The sequence below is a fragment of the Hippichthys cyanospilos genome, chromosome 1 (assembly GCF_059441005.1).
Source record: "Hippichthys cyanospilos isolate Australia breed blue-spotted pipefish chromosome 1, RoL_Hcya_1.0, whole genome shotgun sequence".
In the NCBI taxonomy this organism is placed as follows: domain Eukaryota; kingdom Metazoa; phylum Chordata; class Actinopteri; order Syngnathiformes; family Syngnathidae; genus Hippichthys; species Hippichthys cyanospilos.
In genome coordinates, this window is record NC_142369.1 from 12,531,212 (window position 1) to 12,552,548 (window position 21,337).

At 39.4% G+C, this 21,337-nt stretch overlaps 1 protein-coding gene across 2 annotated transcripts in view; it reads right to left on the bottom strand.

The window, feature by feature from the left end:
- The window catches only part of kremen1 (kringle containing transmembrane protein 1), a 55,251-nt gene that overhangs the window by 20,188 nt on the left and 13,726 nt on the right, over positions 1–21,337 (bottom strand). For both annotated transcript variants that reach the window (XM_088426698.1, XM_088426697.1), the window contains exons 2-3: positions 9,203–9,365; positions 4,876–4,967 (exon numbers count right to left, since the gene is read on the bottom strand). In XM_088426698.1, the coding sequence (XP_088282824.1) occupies positions 4,876–4,967; positions 9,203–9,365 (255 nt within the window). The remainder of the gene's footprint in view (positions 1–4,875; positions 4,968–9,202; positions 9,366–21,337) is intronic.

The window sequence follows — 21,337 nt, forward strand, 5'->3', positions numbered from 1 at the left end:
TCTTCAAATCTCTGTCAATTTATTTTCATTAGCTCATAACAACAATGTTAACAAATTATGATGATAGTTACTATGAGTTAATGACCAGCTCCGCAACAAAGCCCATTCAGTGAGAATCATAAAGCCATAATTGAGTCGTAAATCATCAATGAGTGCAAAAGTTGATGGTGTTCAAAAACGTCATGTCAGGGGTTATAGCAAGTTTTACTGACACCGGTCACGTGACCTCCAGCGTGTTTGTCAGGACAACCAGTTTTTCCTGCTTTAGTGCTGTTAACAAACAGGTGCTTTGACTTGCTCAATGATTTTTTTTCTAACTCTACCGTTGATCTAAATGAAGGAACCTCAAAAGAATATGGTTTTGACTGCCACAATGTTGTGACGGGACAGTGACACCTTCATTTCAGAATTTAGTTTGTTTGATAATGGGGCTTGGTCCAGGATTGTTGTACAACAAATGTTATAGAGATACTCAGACCCTGGACTGACTTTATTTTTGATGGAAAAACACAATTTAGACCCTAAATTAGACTTTGAATGGTCTGTGCTGATATGTAGAGAGAAAGAGAGAGAGAGAGCGAGAGAGAGGCCCCACAAACTTCCAGCGAGTTGCCTGGCTGACAAGCTTTGACTGCGCCCCCCTTTTTGATGCTGAGATAATGCTGCCACGGGTGGGAGGGTTGGGGCGAGTGTTGTTGGATAATCCTGTGACCTAAACTGTAATCCACACTGTTACGGTATGTTACCAAAGCTCTTTTGACCCGCCCATTAGTGTGCCGATGACCTGAGGTGAAGGCACGGCGTGCTCCGACACACGACGTCAAGCGTGAACGACAAAGAAAACAAACAAAGACAACTGTTACTTTTTCTTCATAAGACTGCAAAACACTTCCTGGTTAAGAATTTGTGAACGTCTGTTAGCGCTGATGGCTCTCAATTACAAATGGGGTGTAGTTGCAATGTGAGCGCACCTGTCATTGGAGACAGGTACAATAAGTGACACATTTTTGGGCATGTGTCTCAGCTGAATCACTATTCATAAGACAATGAGGCACGCCTTACCTTCTTTGAGCATTTAGGTTTGCCATGAAGTGAGAAGGTGAGCAAGTGTTTACACAACACTGTAAATTCAAAGTCATGAAATCTGAGTGCTTTCCAGGAAGTGGAAACCAGTCGAGGGACATGGCTTTGACAGGCGATTCAGGCTTCTAAGCAGAAAATGAGACTTTTGCCAGAAGTTCTACCTTGCCAGAAATGGGGACTTTGCAAAACTGTGAGGCCTGAACAAACGCTTCATTACTAGTCAGATGCCTTTCCTCAATGTGACACCTTCCTTAGCAGACAGTGAGACTTTCTTTGCCTTAAGGCTTTTCCTGAAAGCAACACCAAGTAGGGATGTGCGAAAAAGCCTTACCAGAAGGCAAACGGTTCTCCACAGAAGATGAGACCTTTACCAGAAAATGTACCTTGCCAGAAAGTGGGACCTTGCTAAAAGCTGCGGCCTTTTAGGGTGTTATCTTGCCTGTTAGGGTCTTACCTTGTACGTACCTAACTTACTTGATAGAATGTGAGACCTTGCCAGAAGGTTACTTACTATTCAGTGAGGCCTTGCCATAAAGTGAGGCCTTCCATAGAAAAGAGTAAGACACCAGCACCATGTTGGGATGAAGAGCCTTGCCAGACGGCGAATGCTTCGAAGCAGAAAACGACACCTTTACCTAGGGCTGCACAATTAATTGAATTTTAACCGCAATCACGATATTTGCTTCCACGATTAATTAAGATGATCCTCGGCAAGCACTTTGTCGTCCTACCACTGGGGGGCAAACACAAGGTTAAGACTTCATTAAACTTAAGAAAAAGTAAGCGAGCAAGCAGCATTCAGATTGGTTTATTCTTGTTCGCCAAGCCATCTTTCAGTAACTACGCCCCAGATTTTACGGAACGCGTACCTTCCGTAAATTCTGAAAACATAGCCGATGACAATTTCTTATGAAAGTTCGTCGAATTGAATACACTTGGTTTGAAATGATCGATAATGACATTTTGAATGCTAATTGATTAAAATTTGCTGTGCTTGGTTCTAAGTAGGCCTCTTTTTTTTTTTTGCACTCAGCAAGTAAGTTAGCTGTGTTGCCTGTGTGCCAAGTTTTTGCCATGTCTTGCATGAATTTGTTTTAATTATTTACTTAATTTGTTTATTTTAGTTTATTATTAATATTTCTAAGTATCAAGCCTTGAAGCCCGGTTTATATACTGCTTGTTTAAAAAAAGGGCAATAAATACACGTTTGACCAAAAATGATGACGAATCGGTTAATAATCGTGATCTCAATATTGACCAAAATAATCGTGACTATTAATTGTTGATCTCAAAATAGACCAAAATAATTGTGATAATTATTTTGGACATAATCATGCAGCCCTACCTTTACCAGAGGTTGCGCCTTGCCAGAAAGTGGAACTTTGCAAAATAGTGAGTGCTGATCAGAGGAACGTGACCTTGCCCATAGAGTAATTAACCTGCTTGACAGAAGGCTAGGCTTCACCAAAAAAGTTTCCTGGCTAGATAGTAAGACCATGACAGAATATTAGACCTTACTTAGTATACAGGGCAACTTTCCTCACCCTATTGCCAGTCAAAAAAAAGGTCAGAAAGTTGGGGTGCAAACCCTCCAAGCAATAGGCAGAGACCAAGAAGTTGTACCTTGCCAGACAGTGGGACCTGTCCTGAGGAAGAAAATTCCTCACTTAACTGTTATCTTTTGTAAGAAAGTGAGACCTGACTTGACAAAAATCTCCTTTAGAGCGAGACCTTGCCAGAAAGGGGAACCTTGTCATCAGGTGAAGCCTTGCCAAACAGTGAGACTTTCCAGAGCAGACAGACATTCAATGCCGAAAAGATGAGACATCTCTTTCCAGGAATTACTGTATCTACTCAGGTAGCGGGACCTTGCCATTAAGTGAGACCTTCTTTAGTGAAATGTATGGCCTTGCCAAAAAGAGGAAACAAGTCAAACAGGAGAGGCCTTACTTGCCACAAGGTGAGGTGTAATATAGTGATTGAAGTTTCCCATTTAAGTATGTTGGTGCCTGCCAAGGTTGTTCATGAACAAGCTTGTTTTCAGGGCATCCTCACAGCTAAACATAGTTCAGTTTTTCCCACGTAGTGTTGTGCTAACAGCAGAAAGAAAGACAAGGTGCGCATGCAGAGGTGGACTTTCACGTGAGACAAAAACACATATTGTCAGACAAAGGTTGGCCTTATTCCAGCACAGATAAGAACAAGCCTGGTCCCAAATGGGGACTAGTTTCAAACAGGTCCTTCAAAAATTAACATAAACACAAGGTGACATACATGTACGTGACTCCGGCCAATAGGCATGATTAGAGGGGTTAATGGCCACCGTCGGGCTAGTCAGCAGGATTTAGCTGAGCACACCGCTCAGACAGGATAATAACGGCAACACAGAGCTGTTGGCCGTTAGCTTGCAGGCAGTCTGCTGCCTTAAGCTTTCATGTGTTTAGTTGAGCTTGTGCGTGTGGATTAGGCAACAGCAAATTAATAATAATAGTACGAGATACGACAGCAAAGAGGCAGTGTAACAGTTTTAAAAAAAGAATCGCACAATGGCTATCTGGATGAAAAGATAGACAAACAGACAGACAGACAGCTAAAGCTATAGTAGATAGACCTACAAACAAGTATATCAATAGACGCATCATTTTTGACAGGGACACATACTTTCAAATCACCGTGCGTCCCTCGGACACATCGCTTTTTCACATCAAAATTTGGATCATCGTCCATCTCTTATTATTCAAAAAAACTTGACAACTTAAAAATGTTTGAAAACTTCGTCTGCCATGTTTGTTTTGATCTTGCTGAAAAAAAAGAAGGTGCAAGGAGGAAGCAGGTGACAAGAAACACTCAAAGTAAATAGAGTAGTTGATTTCATAAATTTTACGGTGACATTTGTTGATTTTTTGTTCACGTCTTAAGCTTAGACTTACTTTGTCCTTTTTACTGTGCAATATTTGGGACTCCAAAGATTTCGATTGGGACCCATAGTTTTTTAGACTCCGTTGATCCCACAGCAAAATGAGCATTGCAGTATGAAGTTGAAAACTGCAGACATGAGGGAAATGATTCATAAATTCCATCAAAAAGAAACTTTGCTTCACGTTAAATTGAATTGAATTTATGCTTTTTAGTTGCCACTTCTCAGTGAGAAGCACAGAAATAACATCAAACCACCTAATTCTATATTGAAAACATACACAAGTGAGCCTCGGGGAAAACAAACAGTAAAACCCTCCAGGTTGAGGCTAATCAAGTGGAATGTGCAAAAAGTAAAAGTAATTCGTGTTGAGGACGGCAGGGAGGTTTGTAAAGAGAAGAAAAAAAAAACATCCACTAGTGTCTTCAACCACAAAGACTAGCCTGCGCCTTAATCAACGTGGGTAAATCCAGAGACACATCAAAGAGACCCGCGACATGGTTGCCTTCCAGTAAAAGGCTGCCGAGAGCCTGGAAGTTTAAAAGATGATGAGCTATAATTAGAGGTGTTATCAGATGAAAATGACTGCAGACAAGCATTACGGTTTATAAAAATGCTATTCATAGCAAGCTGGCAGAACATGTTTCTTGGTTGTCTGTTGTACGCCAACAGGCCCAGTAAGTCACAAGAAGACACTTTCAGTATTTTAGGGCCGAGTATTGAAATGTAGCGCAACTGTATCATTCTGTCTAAGAAAAAAATACCGCTTTTAAAGATACACTGGAAATGCGCCATGAAACTGGCAGACGATTTGCAGCCCAAATTCCTCCTGAGTACTCAGTCACTGTCCTGGCAATCAAACTAAGGTCACTCACTCAGGCATGTTGGGATGTCGCAGTACCGCCAGTAGATACCGTCTTCATGGTCTGCAATGTAGCACCATGGCTGGACATCTCCATCTGGATTCCTGTGGAAAAACGTCATTAGGTCAAAACCCAACCAGAATTCAAAACAAAACAAAAAAAAGAAAGAAAGAAGACCTTCCAGATATTTTCCCCTGAACTCAATTGTCTATTACCCCTTACCTTTAAAATCACAGCCTTTGTGAGTTTGCATTTTACCACACTGCAATGTCAATTTCAATTGGATTAGGTGTTCAGCCCTGGTTTCTAGCCTGGAATAGAATTTCATGTCAAGTTTCCTATGGTGAAAAAAAAAAAAAGCATGTTTTGAAATAGAAACACATGGAAAGTCAAGCTGGTGTTGAATACAGAAGAAAAAAGAAGCTTCTAACATGACACGGCCACTCTTGTAATTATTCTTCTGCTTTGACCGTCATTGCCAAAGAGTTTTTTTCCCTCCTCTTTTCTTTTGATAGCTCCGTGCAGCATCCCTGGGAGGGTTATGGACCATATCCCCTTTCAGCCTTTGTCAACACGCTTGTCATGCGGGTTTCCCAGTTCCCTTCTTTGACTCCCAGCAGACAGCGTTCCCACTTTGCTCTTGACAAGGCAGGACGTTTTTCACCTTGAACTTCAAATTGAAGTGGCACAAAAGCTTGGGTGATGACGAGCCGCAAAGTACGTCATTGTGTGAAGAAAGCCTCCCGTGGCTCATTGTTGCAGGTGAGAAGACAAACTACTACCACTACTATCGCATTTTCTGTTCTTTCACAAATTACAATCAATAAAAAGCAAAAATGCTCATGCACTACTTACTCCCAGAGGTAAATAGTCCCTCAAACCCATCGGTAGCACTCGCTATCAGGAAAGGTTAAGGTTTTAAAATGGTTAGGATGTCAAATAAGGGTCAGGGTTAAAAGGTAAGGTTTCAAATAAGGTTATGGTTTAAAATAGCATTTCAAACGTGTTAAGATTGCACAGTGAGGTTTAAAGCCAAAGGTACGGTTTCAAATAAAGATTGCAGTTTCAAGAAAGACTAGAGGATCAACCATGGCTTAGGCAATGCTGAGGTTCTTGCAAATGTGTGGTCAAGGTCTTCGGTTTGACCTATCTGCTTTACGTGCCGGATTAAGATTACAAGTCTGGCTAGAAATTTAGTTTAGAGCCAGTGTTGGTGTTTCAAAGTGCAGTGTTAAACCGGGATTAGGGTTCAACTGCTTTTATAGTTGTATACTTATGCTATTCTGATTTCCATTTTTCAACCCGGTAAATGTTTGCCTGTGTGTGTGCATGTCTTGAGGTGTTTGGGGTGTGGAAATTGCATTCACAAACACATTTACTTGGTGTGGAACAGCGGGAAAAAAAAAACAAAACTCCCTTACCTGAAGGTAACATGGTCTATCATACGTAGACTCTACTAAGACTCTTAATTGGCTCTATTACATTGAAGTGGTTTGACTCATACTCCTCAGACACGCACACAAACAAACACACACACGCACACAAAACACTGCAAAGTACACTCAAACTGCTGAGTTTTCAATATAGAATAAGGATATAAAATGACAGTATAATGAAATGAAATGTCTATGAAGTTTCAAAATACTGAACAAAATATACATTGAAAAAATGTGAAAAAATCAGTAACACATTTATATTATGAAAACGGCCTCATTTGAAATACATTATACAAATATGAGTGAAATAATGAAAACATTGAATGAAAAATGAACAAATATAAATTAATGAAAAAAGTGAAAAATATGAATACAGGATCATATAATAACACCAGTATTAGGAAAAAAAACAAAAAATAGCAAGACAAAATTTCAAAAACTCTAATACGCAAATATGCAAATATTACAAACGCTTGGTATGTTAGTAGTAAATACTCTGATATTCGAAAAAAAAGTATAGGGGAATAAACATTGTACAGACATTTTAGAAAAAACAGTCAACATAAATAATATTTAGAATAAGATTTGGAATCATGTTTAGAAATCGAACGAAAATTACATAAATCGAAAAAAATACGCATTCTTAAATGTTAGGAAAAATACCAAAATATTGAGAAAATGTTAAAAAAAATATTAGAAAAAATACGCCAATAGAAAAAGGGGCCTAAGTAAAAAAATACTGCACAAAAATTAAAAAATACTCAGATATTATAGAAATGATTGAAGATATTTGAAAAACAAAAATATTAGAAGCAAAAACATCCCAAGATTACAGAAACAATGGAAAAATTAGAAAATCGCAAAACTAGTAGTCGATGATATAAAAATACTTGACAAATATTAGACAAAATATACACCAATATGAAACGAATAGATACGTATTGTACAAAAAAACCCAAACATTTTTACAAAAAAAAAAAAACCCAACAACAACCAACAAATAAAACAAAACCAAAAAAATCAGCCGGGAAACTGCGAGATTAATGGCCAGCTGCCTTTTCACGAGGAAGAATGAAGACGTCCGTTTGGCGATCGCGGCAGACTGAGACACCAAAAGTAAAACGCTGGTTAACGTGAGCGCGTGTGTAGCCGCGAAGCATCGCGTGCGCGTCCTTCTCGTAAATCTTCCCTCGCGCCGGCACCACTTCAAAGCGTCGCTGCCTTCGGACTTTACAAGTGGGACTTGGAAAAAAGCTTTTTGGGAAGGATATTTTGTTTCCTTGAGGCCCGCTGCGGATGCGAGCCAAGCCGCGATTCCGGAGGAAAAAGGACGATCGAGGACCAAGCTGTGTAAGACTACTCGCCTCGGCTTGTACTCATTTGGATTATGTACATCTATATTTGTACTTGTACGATACTATGACACTCGTTTTGTGTTTTGGAACAATGTTTGACTCGAATGAAACACATTTTCAACCCAAAAGGCAAAATGCAATGGCATTGTCAATTATTAGCACTGAAGGCAAAATGTAATCAGTATCAGCATTTGATATTGTTGAGCACCGAATATGCAATATGTACTTGTACTCTGAAGATAACAAAAGGTGTATCGGCACATGCTTAGTTTCAAGCCAGGGTGAGGTTCTCAAGTTCAAAAAAGAGGCAATCAAGCCTCGGAACAGAGTTTCAAGTATGGTTGATTTATTTCAAGTTAGTGGTCCGGTTACACACTGCGGTTAGGAATTCAAAGTATGGTTCCAAGCAAGGATTAGAGAGTCCAGCTAGATAAATTTGGCTTTCAATTTAACTTTAGGGTTTCAAATTAAAGTTAGGGATTTCAAAACAGGTAGGGTTTGAAGTTATGGTTACAACATCTATTTAGGATTCAAAATTAGGGTCAGTATTAGGGTTTAAAACTAAAGCAAGGTTAGCAAACTAGGGCTGAGATTCAAAGTAGCGGTTCAAACCGGGTTAGGGTTTCAAATTATGGTTTATACCAAGGCTAAAACTTTCTTTTAGCATATACAATTTAGTTTTTAATGGAATTACCATTTCAAACTACAGTTAGGGTTTCAAAGTAGTATCTAAAGCATGAGTTGGAGTTTCAAACACACAGTGTTTTCAACTAGCGTTAGCAACTGAAAGTGGGGTTTAAAGACAGGACTAGGGTTTAAGACTATGGTTAGGGTTTGAAAGTAAGGTTTCAAGCTAGGCTCAGAGCCTCCAGTTTCAGGTCAGAATTAGGATTTGAAATTGAGGTTTACATTTCAAAGCATGGTTGTTGTTTTTGAGTTAGCAGTTTTAAAGACATAGGAAGGAGGATGCACAAACACGAGAATAAAAGCAGAGAGACGATAAAAAAAATGAGTGAAAGGCAAAAAAAAAAAAAAAGAAATCTTGTAAACAATCCCACATGACCAGAATGAAAGTCTGTGGTCACATCCATCAACATCATGTCAATCATATTTACTCAAATGTTCTCCTCTGAAGAAAAAGACCAACAAAAAAAAAAACAACCAAAGAAAAAGTTGACGGTTGGGTCAACTTTGATATGTGAGAGTGCACTTAGCTTCCTGCCCACATCTTTTTTGACAAACGCACTTTTGCGCTTTGGCAAAGTCAAAGCAGGCAAGTAACAAGAACGGCATCCATCAGATTGACCACAAATAGCAAAAAAATCCCCAAAAAATAAATCACCGTTCATTTTCAGCCGACCTCGATTATCATCACAATTCTTTGTATATTGTTTTTAAAAAGCCAATTTAACCACATCAATGGACATTTTTGTCTTGTCCAAACATGCAGACTTGAAGCCTTAATTTGAACCCCAAAGCCCAGGACCCGAAGCAGACACGCCAACTCCTTGGGCGTCGTGCCCCAAATCAAATCTATCAAACACCAACCTGCAGTAGTTGTGGCTGCCCAGGCCGCCCTCGCCGTTGGGGTACTTGAGCGTGTTGTAGGGGTGCTGGAAGGTCTCGTTCCAAAAGAGGCAGGGCTTGCCCCCGTGCAAACTGGTGTGCTTCTGAAAGCCCCGGTAGTCCTCACCGTTGGCTGTGTAACACTCTGGAAAGGAAAAAAAAAAAGAAAGAAATCATTCAAAATGTGCCCCAAGCGCCCAATGAGCAGGTGCATGGCAAAGATTCATAAAAGTAATATTTTTTATGGGTTTTCTTTCAACGTAAAATTGGACAATTCAATATACTTAGTCACTTAGCTCAATAAATTAATGTTTAAATCATGCATTGGGAATTAAATATGTATTAAATGTGATAATAAAACAGTTTCCCATTTATATTGAAGATCTTTAACCCTCATTTTATGATATGAAATCTGGTGATTTATTGTAAATGACACACCTATAGATATTATTAATGTTTTTTTTTTTTTTACTTTTTATTTGATAAATAATGAGTAAGCACTGCATTTTTCGCACTATAAGGCGCATCTAAAAGCCTTATTAAAAAAAAAAAAGCTGATGGTGCGCCTTATAATTAGGTGCGCCTTATATATGGATCAATATTGAGATTGGGATTGGTAGATGGGGAATGAAGTGATAAAGTAATCTTTACCTGTTTCTTTTGTGTGTTTACAGTTGAACAAGGTTGCTCATATTGATGTTGAGTTATTATGCTATTGAGAGTTTAGAGTTATTATTTGAATTATTGTTATTACATTGAATATTACAATATTGTGATTGAAAACATTATAAAATATGTCTTCAATTAAGGGTGCACCTTATAATCCGGTGCACCTTATATATGGAAAAAGTTTTAAAATATGTCATTGATTGAGGGTGCGCCTTATAATTCAGTGCGCCTTATAGTGCGGAAAATACGGTAATTTTAGTTAAATTAATTATGAAGCGATTGCAAAAGTATTAGTTATTATTGATTGAAATAGTTTATTGTACGCAAAAAATTGTAAATTTCACACTTCTGTTTTGTTTGACTTTTATTAACGGACCATTAATGCATTATAAATCATCTGTAGTCCATTTTTATATTACATGACATTTGATTAAATGATTGCTTGACTAGTCAACTCAATTAAAGTATTAAATATTCAAATAAAAATAAGAATGAATAATTTAACTACTAAAAATGAACATTTACACAACAATTAAAAAAAATGGTTGACCATGTATGATTAAATTTGCATAAATAATTGTAATGTTAGTTTTTGATAATAAACAATTTCAAATTTCATTCGACGCAACAATAAGTTCATAAATTGTTAACGACTTCTACAAATAATCCAAATTAATATGAACAAGGATGAGCGCTTGGTTTTTTGTTTGTTTTTTTTTTAAACATCTGGAATCATCTGGACCAACTGTCCCTTAAAACAAAAAAGCGATCCTTGAGCACTTAGGTTTGCCCACCTCTGGCTTGCAGTGAGGCTGCTGGGAGGAGGCATGTACAGTATGTAAAACACATGTGGCGTCTTTTGATTTTTCCCCCCGGACAATCTGGCACTATTAAAATGTTTGAACGTATTGAGAGTGATGGCAGAAAACACAGTTGGAATAATAACGCTAGTCTTCGCCCGTCGGCTGCTTTCTTTGCGACGCTTGCCAAACGTGTTAAAGCGAAAAGAAAAAAAACCAGCGCGGTATTGTTTCAATTAACATCAAGGCACAGCTCCAGTTTCCAGGAAGTGTATGACAACCATATGGGCCGAGGGATGCGTTTATTTCCCAGGAAAAACAAGAGCAAGTTGAAACAAACAAAAGCAGCTCAGCAGCCTAGAGTCCACACGGGACTTTTTTTTTTAAAGGTAGCGCCAGTCACCCCATCACAAAATTGTAATTTAACAAGAGCCATTACTGACCATGCAGGTGTTATGCGAGTGGGACCTCCCTGCAAGGAACACTTGGTCCAAAATCGCATTGCATTGTAGGCCTTGTCATGCGCTAGTATCGGCGATGCGCTAAAGAGTGAATGTTGGGGCGCAACCAGAAAATGCTTGTTACGATAAGTAGGAGTTTCGAGCCTTTTTGATCTTTTATCTTTTATTTTTTGATGCTTTTATTTTTATAAAAGGTATGGTCAGATTCTTGAAAAGATTATGTTGTTTTCAGTGTCTCATAAACATCGCGCGTTAGGTTCGGTGAAGGCTACATGGTCTTCGATGTTTATGAACACTTTCAGTGGGTTCATTGACAACTGTTGTTTGGTTAATTGAAATCTTTAAATCATCCGTTTACAATACTGGGAAAAAAAAAACTTGGTTTTAGAGTTGAACATAAAATCGTCGATTTCCACAAAAACAAATGTGACTTCTTTTTTAACACTATACTCTGGTTATTTCTTCTGGATGTTGTCAAAAAAATACATTTGATGATAACGAAAAACATACAGTCACCAAAATAAACCAGTCTAATATTTACAAAACATTGATTTTTAGACTACTGTATTAGGTTTGGTGACGACTAAATTGTTTAATTAGATTTGTTGACATTTGTTGATTTGGGTTCATCTTTGACGTTTGCGAAAATGCTTAGCAAAGGTTATCTGAAGATTCTCTGACTGCTTACATTTGGTTCAATAAGGGCTTGTAGTCTTGAAGTTTTATGAAAACCTAGCTAACGTCTCATATTTTTTAGAAAAAACTCACATTGGGATCGTTAACAACTTTGTCTTATCAATATATCCTAGAAACGACAGTCTGTCAAAAAGCCAGGTCTGCTCATAATAGCCACTTCAAATGCACTAAGAATCTTTGAGAATTGGATGATGGGTTCCGCAAGAATTATTTTATTTGTCAAAAAAAAAAAAAAAGAGAACATTTTCATGCGGTATCACTTGTCCTGTAGCGAAATCTGGCTCCCCAAAAAACAATGCCTCCAATGAGCCAAATCATATAAAATGATCAAAATAATGGTAAAAATAACGGTACTGCATTTCTCACCATTACAACTTACTTCTAAATAAGACAAATTAAAATGATTTGTTTCATCAGATTTTTTATTCCTGAATTTTATCAATCGTTAATTCCCGAATTTATTTGATAAAGACCGGAGGCATCGAAATATTGCTTTTTATTCCATCTCAAAATGCTAGTGTAAATGTACGCTAGTTTTAGTGAGGCGTCTAAATCAGCTGTAGGGCAAATCAGTTTTAGAGGTTAGGACATCAATGTGTTCGGGTTTGTCACATTTCAATGAGCATGTCCTCTGAAAGTGTGATGAATGACAAGTTTTTTTTCTTCCTCGGTGTGTTATCTTTCACATTCACAGCTGTTTCTGCCACCGCAAAGGTTTTTCTTTCGGAGTCAATCAGAAGCGCCTGCCTGCGTTCAATGTGTGAGGCGGACTTGCTTTCAATTAAAAGTCATGGCGGGTTCAGTCGAGCTCGTCAGGCTGACAGGAAACTGCGGGGTGGCGGCTTCCTGCGGTGATGATGCCGCGACATAACACAATGTCGTCTGCTTTTGAGGCATGTCGACGCATACAAACAATTGCAACATTAAAGTCGGAAAACAACACAGCGGCTCTTTTGTGCTAACTGTAATAATAACAGCAAGCAAGCTGAACAGCAGTCAAGATTTTTTCACCTCAGCAAAATCATATTTGCTTTAATCCCTTGACTGAGTTTGACATTTACGAAAGCAGGTATGCTTGTATTTCATGTTTACAAAAGCATGTATGTTAGGTAAATTATAAAAACATGTACCATTGGTTCATTTAAGACAAAAACATATCTCAGGGTCACTGGAATTGCCTGTTGTTAAAAAAAAAAAAAAACACCTACGTTTATTGGACTAAATTAGCTTTGATGTTTACACGCCTTAGTTTTCTGGTGAAATCACATCTGTCCTTAATATTTACAAAAACAGAGGTGGAAAACATCGAACATAGATTTATCATGCCCTTAACATGCATTGCATAGCTGCTCACTCCAGTATTATTGTATGGTACAAGGGGCGTGCTCCTTAATAGTACATTTCAAGATGACGGAAGCCGCAGCCCCATCAAAGAAGCCAGCACTGCTATTGAGTGTTTGGCAGCGGTGCAAAACCCCGATGTGAGTCACCAGCAGCCAGAAGCAATCACGCCGGTTAGCGAGTGCCCCGGGATAACATCGGGCGGTAGACTGCATCCCCAATGAGCTCACGTCCTTCAAAACATCTTCCAAACTTGAGTTTGTTCTAAACGACACGAGTTGGCAGACGAAGCCCTCGATGACTTTGCGGATGTCTTTGCTCGAAACTTCCTGACCGAGTCCTCCACCCTTGACACGAGGGTGAATAAGTCGCGCTTCGGCCACCGGCGGAGAGACGGCGGGATGTCCCGTGAGGTTTGCAGGCACCGTTTGCTTGCGGTGGGGAAGAGGGAAGTGGCCAATATGCAAGAGTTGGCAGATGCGTAAGTGAGGGTGAAGAAACCTCGCATCGGTCAAGCTACAGTTTGAAGACGGAAAAGACCGGATACGAGAGATATGAGAGAAGTGGTTGTGATACAACCATGATAAACCAGTGAAACAAACCTACTAAACCAATTAGTTATCCTCACCTTTTCCAATCAATATCTCTGATAAATCCCTTTGTGGCTTTGCAGCCAATCACTTAAACCGTACCCAATGTACTGCAATAACACTCCCACGCTCAATCCTAACTTGGAGTCTGAAGCTGTCTAACCGCTTGTTATTAGTCGTTCTTGTTCAGGCACAAATGAGGGCACTTTTGCTTGAATCTGAACCACTGCTCCTCATTCTACATCGACAGAGTCATGGCATTATTTAAGGGGATTTCGGGAACAACTCCTCGAATATTTAGAGCGCTTATGGCTGTGATTGAGAGAGTGGATACATACATGATGATATTTTCAGTGTGTTCTTGTTTTGTTGTTCTACAGAATGTTAATAGCTCAGGGGAAAAAAATTGTCTCTGAGTCAATTTGACCAACTATTTTAAGCTATGTATCGCCTACCAAAGAGCAACAGTTTTGAAGGCATGGTGACCAGCATGAGTACAGTATCTCCGACAATCTTCCTCGCTCGCTGTGTTCGTGGCTCTCACAAGAACTTGCGTCACAACATACAGCAAAATCGTAAAGCTTGTGCGGCTTTACAATATTAAAAGAGAGACTAAAACACTTGTCATTGGATGGAAGACGGGACATCGTATTCGACATTTCCACATTTCTTTTTGGGTGTCACTATCAAATCTTTTTAGAAATGACCTATTGATTATTCAACTGATTAATCATATATCAGATGGTTATGCACCCCTTGCATCGACCTTTTTTCTGTGACCGACTTATCTACCTTAGACAAGTTGTCAAAAAAGTGACCTATGATCTGTCAGTCAAGCACTACGCATCAACGTGAAGTAGTAAAGGCAACTTGTTGACCTGTGGAGCAATAGGCAAGCCCCATCAGACACAGGCAAAAGTGTGCTCAAAATGGCAAACTTGTGCAACAAAAGTTAGTCTCCTCAAGATAAAGTGAACTCCTTAAAATAATCCACATCATGCTGGGTCCCAGCCTTAGCCGAACCCTCTTCTGAAGCGAGAGAAAAAGAGCAAGCCAAGTTAATGGCCCTGTTATTACATCGGTTTGGATATGTGGCTTGTGACTTCCACATAGCCACTTGAAATAAGGTCTAAGTAAAAACAACCTGTTAGGCTTTTGGTTCACATGATCGCAGAAACACATACACACATGCATAAAAAAAAAACAAATAAAAACACATACACAAAAACACAGTTGCCTGGTCACACATAAACCAGGGTAGCGATTTGTCATGTTAGCGAGCAAAGATGAAAAGCGTGGCTAATTACAGGCAATGGCTTCCTTGCTGGCATTAAGAGCTTCCTTCTAACTTTATTATATGCTTGCAGCCTCAGTGGACTCAAATAAAAAAATGACAAATTTAGTTCAAAAGTAACAAGATTAGGCATTTATACGTCTGAGGCCTTCGCACGAAGATAGCCAAATGGGATATTCTACTATCATATAATATTATGACTATAATATTCGTATATTAACTTTGAAGTAGGAAACTTCCCATTTTCTAAACGGGGGCTAAAGACTCTTTTTTTCATAAGATTCCCTGGAAAACAATGATGATACCCAAGCTTTCCATACATGCGGGAAATACTTAGAGCAAGCAGACAAAAACAATTTACTGAGATTTTTTTCCGCCCGGATTATTATTATACGCATCTGTACCATTTCCCTCTGCGTTATCCTGGTAGCTATTACAGTTGTGACTCTCATTAATGTCAGTGCCCAGGAACACAGAGCAGGGTCAGGCCAGATGTGGCGGTTTGCAGCGGTCCTAACATGGGGGATGGGTGTGGGCGCAGTTGCCTTATAAACCTGGTTCCCGTTTTGTGTGAGAGGCTCATGCTCGAAATAGTCACAGGAAGTCTGTCAAATTGGTTTGATGTGTACTTCAAACTGTCATTTGATGCCAACTTTGGGGCTCCTTCAAGCAAAGACTCAGATCTTGACTAAATGTATCACAACATCAAGTTTGGTACTTGGTACACTAGAGCCATAACGATGTCAAAGAAACAATGCACAAAATGATAGAGGAAGTCCACTTTTTTGTGGGGAAACTGATCTTTTGGCTCATTAGCAGCCCCTACAAATATATTTAAATGTCAGCACTAAAGTCAGTTTCACTCAGCAACGTGACATTTTGTAGTCAGGTCTATCAAGAGCCAACTTAGAAAAGGAATGTCGAGAACCCAACCGTGCCCGCCATTTTAGTTTGAAACAAAGATACTGTAGACCAAAACGTTTTTTTCAGGGCCCATACTGATTATTGGTAGCCCAGAAGGCTGATAACCTAAATTTGGAGCCGATATTCAATTTTAGTAAAAGGGAGGGAAAAAAATTCTGGCATCAAACTTTTACAAAATACAAATTTCAATCCTATGATTTTAAGCATATGTTTATAGAATATGTCTTTCTGATTTGCATTTTTTTTTTCATTTTTGTTTTCAAATTCTAACAAAAAGTTCCGATGCATATTTTCAAAATGCGTAAATACTGTTATGAATCAAAATGCAGAATGTGGGTGCAGATAATCGAGCCCTAATTTGAAGCAACGTAGTCACCGAGTAATACAGTCTAGGTTTATATTTGAAAAATCCAGCCCCTAAACCCTCGATTTGCAACCTGAAATTTTGTAGACGTTTGTCATGTCAAAAATACATAGCAACTCTAACAGTTATGTTTGAAGTAACTGTTTTTGCATCCCTCAAGGACGGTTTCAATAAAGCACCTCTCAAGGACAGTTGCATTAGGAAATTTGGTGGTCATGTCCACTGTGAGTGGAATCACACACAGAAAAGGCACAAAAGCTCTTTTATTATTATGACCGATTCCACGGATCATTTGAAGATGGATTTGTGTTAGACATTTTGTCTGATTCCTAGCTAAATTTTAATATGTACAGTATAATAGACAGATGGTCTTATGCTAAACTGGCAGGAATTTAAATTTTCTGTATTATGAGGGGGTGGACACCGGCAGCCAAGTTTGATAAAATGCAATAAAACATTAAACGCTAATAAGTCAAACCCACAAGGTCAGAGCTTGACCAAACGTCATATGCAGGCTGTAGGCATTAATAAGTCATAGTGCACAAGGGAGGAGCTGGTGATGGTGGTCCTCACCTACTTGCCTCTCTCCCTCTCGTATTTTATCCGCCGCACCCTGAAGCGAGAGGGTCAGTGAGAGTGCAAATCAAAGGGGGGTAGAACAGATGCCACTGACCGGCTAATTTTTCGGTCAATGACTCCTCAAAGGGATTTTACAGTCCCTCGTTGCTTTTAATGCCTTTGTCATAAGGTTGCAGCCCCCCTCCAGACAAGTGGACCGTAAACCAGGACCTCATTCAAGACCGAAATAGCCTGGGCTAGAGCTGCACTTCCTGCACTGATTCGTCACCACACAACCTCCCCGCTTTAGCCGCAGGACTCCTCGCTAGAAGTTGCAGGGCAGCACCTATAAAAACGAGGCCCCTGTTATTTAACCGGGTAATGGAAATAATCTAATCTGCCGGAGTTAAATCTGGAGCTAATCTAGACGCTGCGCCAATAACGCTTGCGTTTGAAGTTCCTTGTCAAACCTTCTTTTCTGGCCAACTTATGTAGCTGGGCAATCAGCACAACATCAACATATGGAAGCACCTTTTGAGGTCAGACAGGAACGGAATGAGCCGGGACCGTTTGCGCCTTTTCAACTGGCAAATGTTCCTGCACTGACTGATAGGCCGTAGAGTCCGACAATGACGTATGGGGCAATCAGACGGTGACCCTGAGGAGGCCGTCCAAATATTGACAGTAAGGACCATTTAACTTGATGTGTGTCACGTTCGATTACGTCCCGCTGAAGCATCTCTGACAGTCCAGTTTCAACACGAGCCAAGAGGAGGCCATTCTCTTTCAAATACCGGAAAAGACGTCATCTTCTACAGCTGTCTTTTTTGGAGCCAAGCTCTCATATACACTGAAGTCTAACCCCCACAATTTTCAGTGCAACTATTTTTTGCGGCGGATTGGTGATAATTACAAGAACATTGAAAGGCCTCTGATCTGATGTTTGGAGAATAACATTAGAAGGATGGTAGATGAATGCAAAAAGAAAAACAACCTGTGCAGGACACAAGGAGATAAAGAAAATAGTTTAAAAAGAAAAATGTATGGCTGTTCAAAGAAAAACTAGCTAAAAGGAACATGAGGGCACAAGAACATAAAAATAACATTGGAGAACAAACATAAGAAGAACAGATGGAAATGAAAGGAAAAAATAGAACGAATAAAGCAAAAGAAGAAAAGGAAAGTAAGACCATTAGGAGAACATAAGAAAAAAATGAACACAGGAAGCACAGAGAAACTATATAAATGTGAAAAGAATATAAAAAAAACACAAATAACCAAAGAACAAGAGAATGAAAGAGAATTAATGAAATGAATGCAAGATGAGTGTGCAAAGGAAAATAACCTGAGGAAATTAAAAAAAAAAAATGACGCAAAAACAAGGAGAAAGTAAGGGGGAAAAAAAACTTAATTAGCCTGTCCTAACACCCAATTTTTGGGGGGAGTAAATCCCAACAAATCGCAGGATGAACGACCTTCTGGAACAGCTTGCGTTAGACCTTCAAGGTTTCGAGTGTAGAAAGAAATGCAGGGTTCACAAAAGTAGAAGTTGGCTTGAGGGCTTTTGCGTCAAGGTTCGGTGTGCACACTTCCCATTCCTGGGAACGAATCCATAAGAGATTAAAAGCGTGAGCAGACTGGGGAGGGACCATGAAAGACAAAGTGATAGCAAGGGGAGCCTTAAAAAAAACAGCAAGACAATGACCGCTTTTATGATGCTGCGCATTGTTAAGCCAGGTTATAAATGACTACCTCCAAAGGAGCGAGCGCTTCCCTTAAATTGTCCGGGATAAAAAAGTTAACTGCCAGCAAGTGGTCTGACGTACCAAATAAAAATCCTCTCTTACTTTTAAGGTATCTATTTTACTTTACTGATACTTTCTACACCTTGGTCAAAATAAAACCCTTCCTTTTTCAACCTCCTCAAACTATTGCTGGATGTAATGTAGAGAGGTAAAGTCAACGGCAGTTGACAAAGTGGAACAAGAACCAGGAAGTAAATATAACGTACAAGAAGTGCAGTTTTTATCTTGGGTTCCGTTGGCAGCTTATACCATTTGTTGTAACGTAACATCTAAATGCTGATGCACCATGTTTGCTTTGAACACTCGGCTCCACTAATTGACTCAAAGCTGCTGACTTCATAACCCTCGTGGGTTTATAACCCATGAGCATTTCTTTTATGTATTCAGAATCTAAGCCATTCTGTGATTTATAGACCAGTAGCAGCATATTTTTAAAATCTATTCTACAGATGACAGGGGACCAGTGTAAAGTCTTTAAGACTGGAGTTAATTTAGCATTTTTTGTGATTCAGATTAATGTGATTCGTGTTTTGATAGCATAGAATTTGAGTGCTAGAAGTTGAATGCTAGCTAGCTTAAACAACAACGTGGCTCATGTAAACTGAGCACTAGATAAGTTAATAAAAGAGGGGATGTGTAATATTTTTATTATCCAATTGCGTACTGCGATAAAAGTCCCATTTTAGAAACTTTTTTTCTTATTATTTTTACAGCTTGAGGCAAATGCTGCCACCTCTCCAAAACTAAGCCGCAGTTGAACTGCAAAATGAAAAACAACGGCCTAAACTTGAGGGAACACATCTGACGAAGGCGTATCCCGTCTCGGAAAAATACAGGAACATATGGGCTCCTCATCACGTACGCCCTTTCATATCAACACCATCTACAACCCGTCACACAGGACATGTTGCTGGCGGCCCGGGATGGGGGCATTTCAAGTCAAGGTAAGAAGATCCGTGGGCTTCCATGCACCTCAGATGTACCAAACAAACACACTGTCAACGTGATAATGTTTCACTGCAAGACATGCCACAATTATTGAACAGATTTAGAACCAAAACGGATAATCACTGGAAGATAATATATTCTACAGACAACTTCCACTGAAGAAAGGTTACAAGAGGTATCTGTTTGGAGAACTGCCTACTCGCAGTAGGTCATTTTCAAATTCAAGTATTTATGAAGCTCTAAAGTACTGGAAGATGGTGCCAAAGATAATTTTAAATAGAAACTGATCTCAAGTAAGTTTGTTGAAGTGATACAATTTGACTTAGTTCATGTAGGGAGGAGCTAAGTTTAACCTGGTTTGTAAATGGAAGTTATGAAAGGTTTTATCGCATACAGATGTACACCATGGGCTGACATGTGAATAGACTAACAATGATGGGAGATGAGACACCTCTGGCGGCCATCTTAGGTTGCCACTCGCTAAGCACCGCATTTCTCAGTGGCGTTTTCAGGTTATTTGCAGTCTTTAAAATTAAAATGCCACAATGTGCGGTATAAACGTGTACCAATATTGGGAGAAGGTATCACAAGGTATCTGCAAGTGCTACCCAAAGATTCGTATTCAGCATGTTGTCGGAACCATAGCATCGCTCATCAGGACAAAATTTGGAGCAACATGTAAAATTCATCTTTTTTTTCCACTCATTCACAATAATGAGATAATACTCAGAGTGGTCGAAGGAAAAATTGAAGGTCCTTCTTTGGGAGGCCCTCATTACACCATGGAGTTTTGTTACTGACCTGTTGCGGTCACTAACAAAAGCAAACGTAAGATGGCTGCCCTCTGGCTTCAGCCGAAGAGTTCAGTTGTTTGTAAATGTATATTTAAGTCCGTGACACACATGCACATTGCAGAAGCATTTTTTTTCCCAAATCATCTAATGTCTTTAACAGTAGTAAGGGACGTTTGATTGAAAAAGAAAATTGACCCTCATAGCCAAGCAGGTGGAGAAACCAGAGGCACTTAAGCAGTGGCTGAAGGAGGTATGTTGGAATTATTCATCTAATGTTCTTTCGCGACTTATGGGGAATTTAGCCAGATTTAAAATCTGCCATGAGTATGACTGTTTCACTGTTTTTAGGAAGAATCGGACACAGACACTTACAGACTGGTACAAACAGAAGCGCCTTTTGTTACGTCAGTCAGGACTGGCGTGTCCGCGGTAATGCCATTCTCACCCACTTCACATTGCGTTGAACAGTGAAACGTTCCTATGTCGTCACTATGGTGAATCCTTAAAGAGTTCTGTAATCTTCTCGAGCTGTTTTGGGGCTAATGCATGTCTGCGTGACATCCTGTTGTCATAGTTAGGCAGCCTTCAGTCCAGCCTGGTGTGCGTGACTTGCATTATTATGATCAGTTTAGAAAGAAAAAAGATCTTCGGAATATTGTCACTGGTGTATAGGAGCGTTTGAATACTGCAAGTACTTATAGGTCACTCTTGACAGGTTGAGATCTTGTCTCAGACTCAAAAATGGGGGACAATTCTTCACCCCTACGCTGTATGAAAACGATGAATCATTGAAACCTGAACCTGGTCTTGCTTTCAAGTTTATCTCAGACGATCTGATTTTGACCCTTTACCATAGTTCTCAAAGCCTAAAGT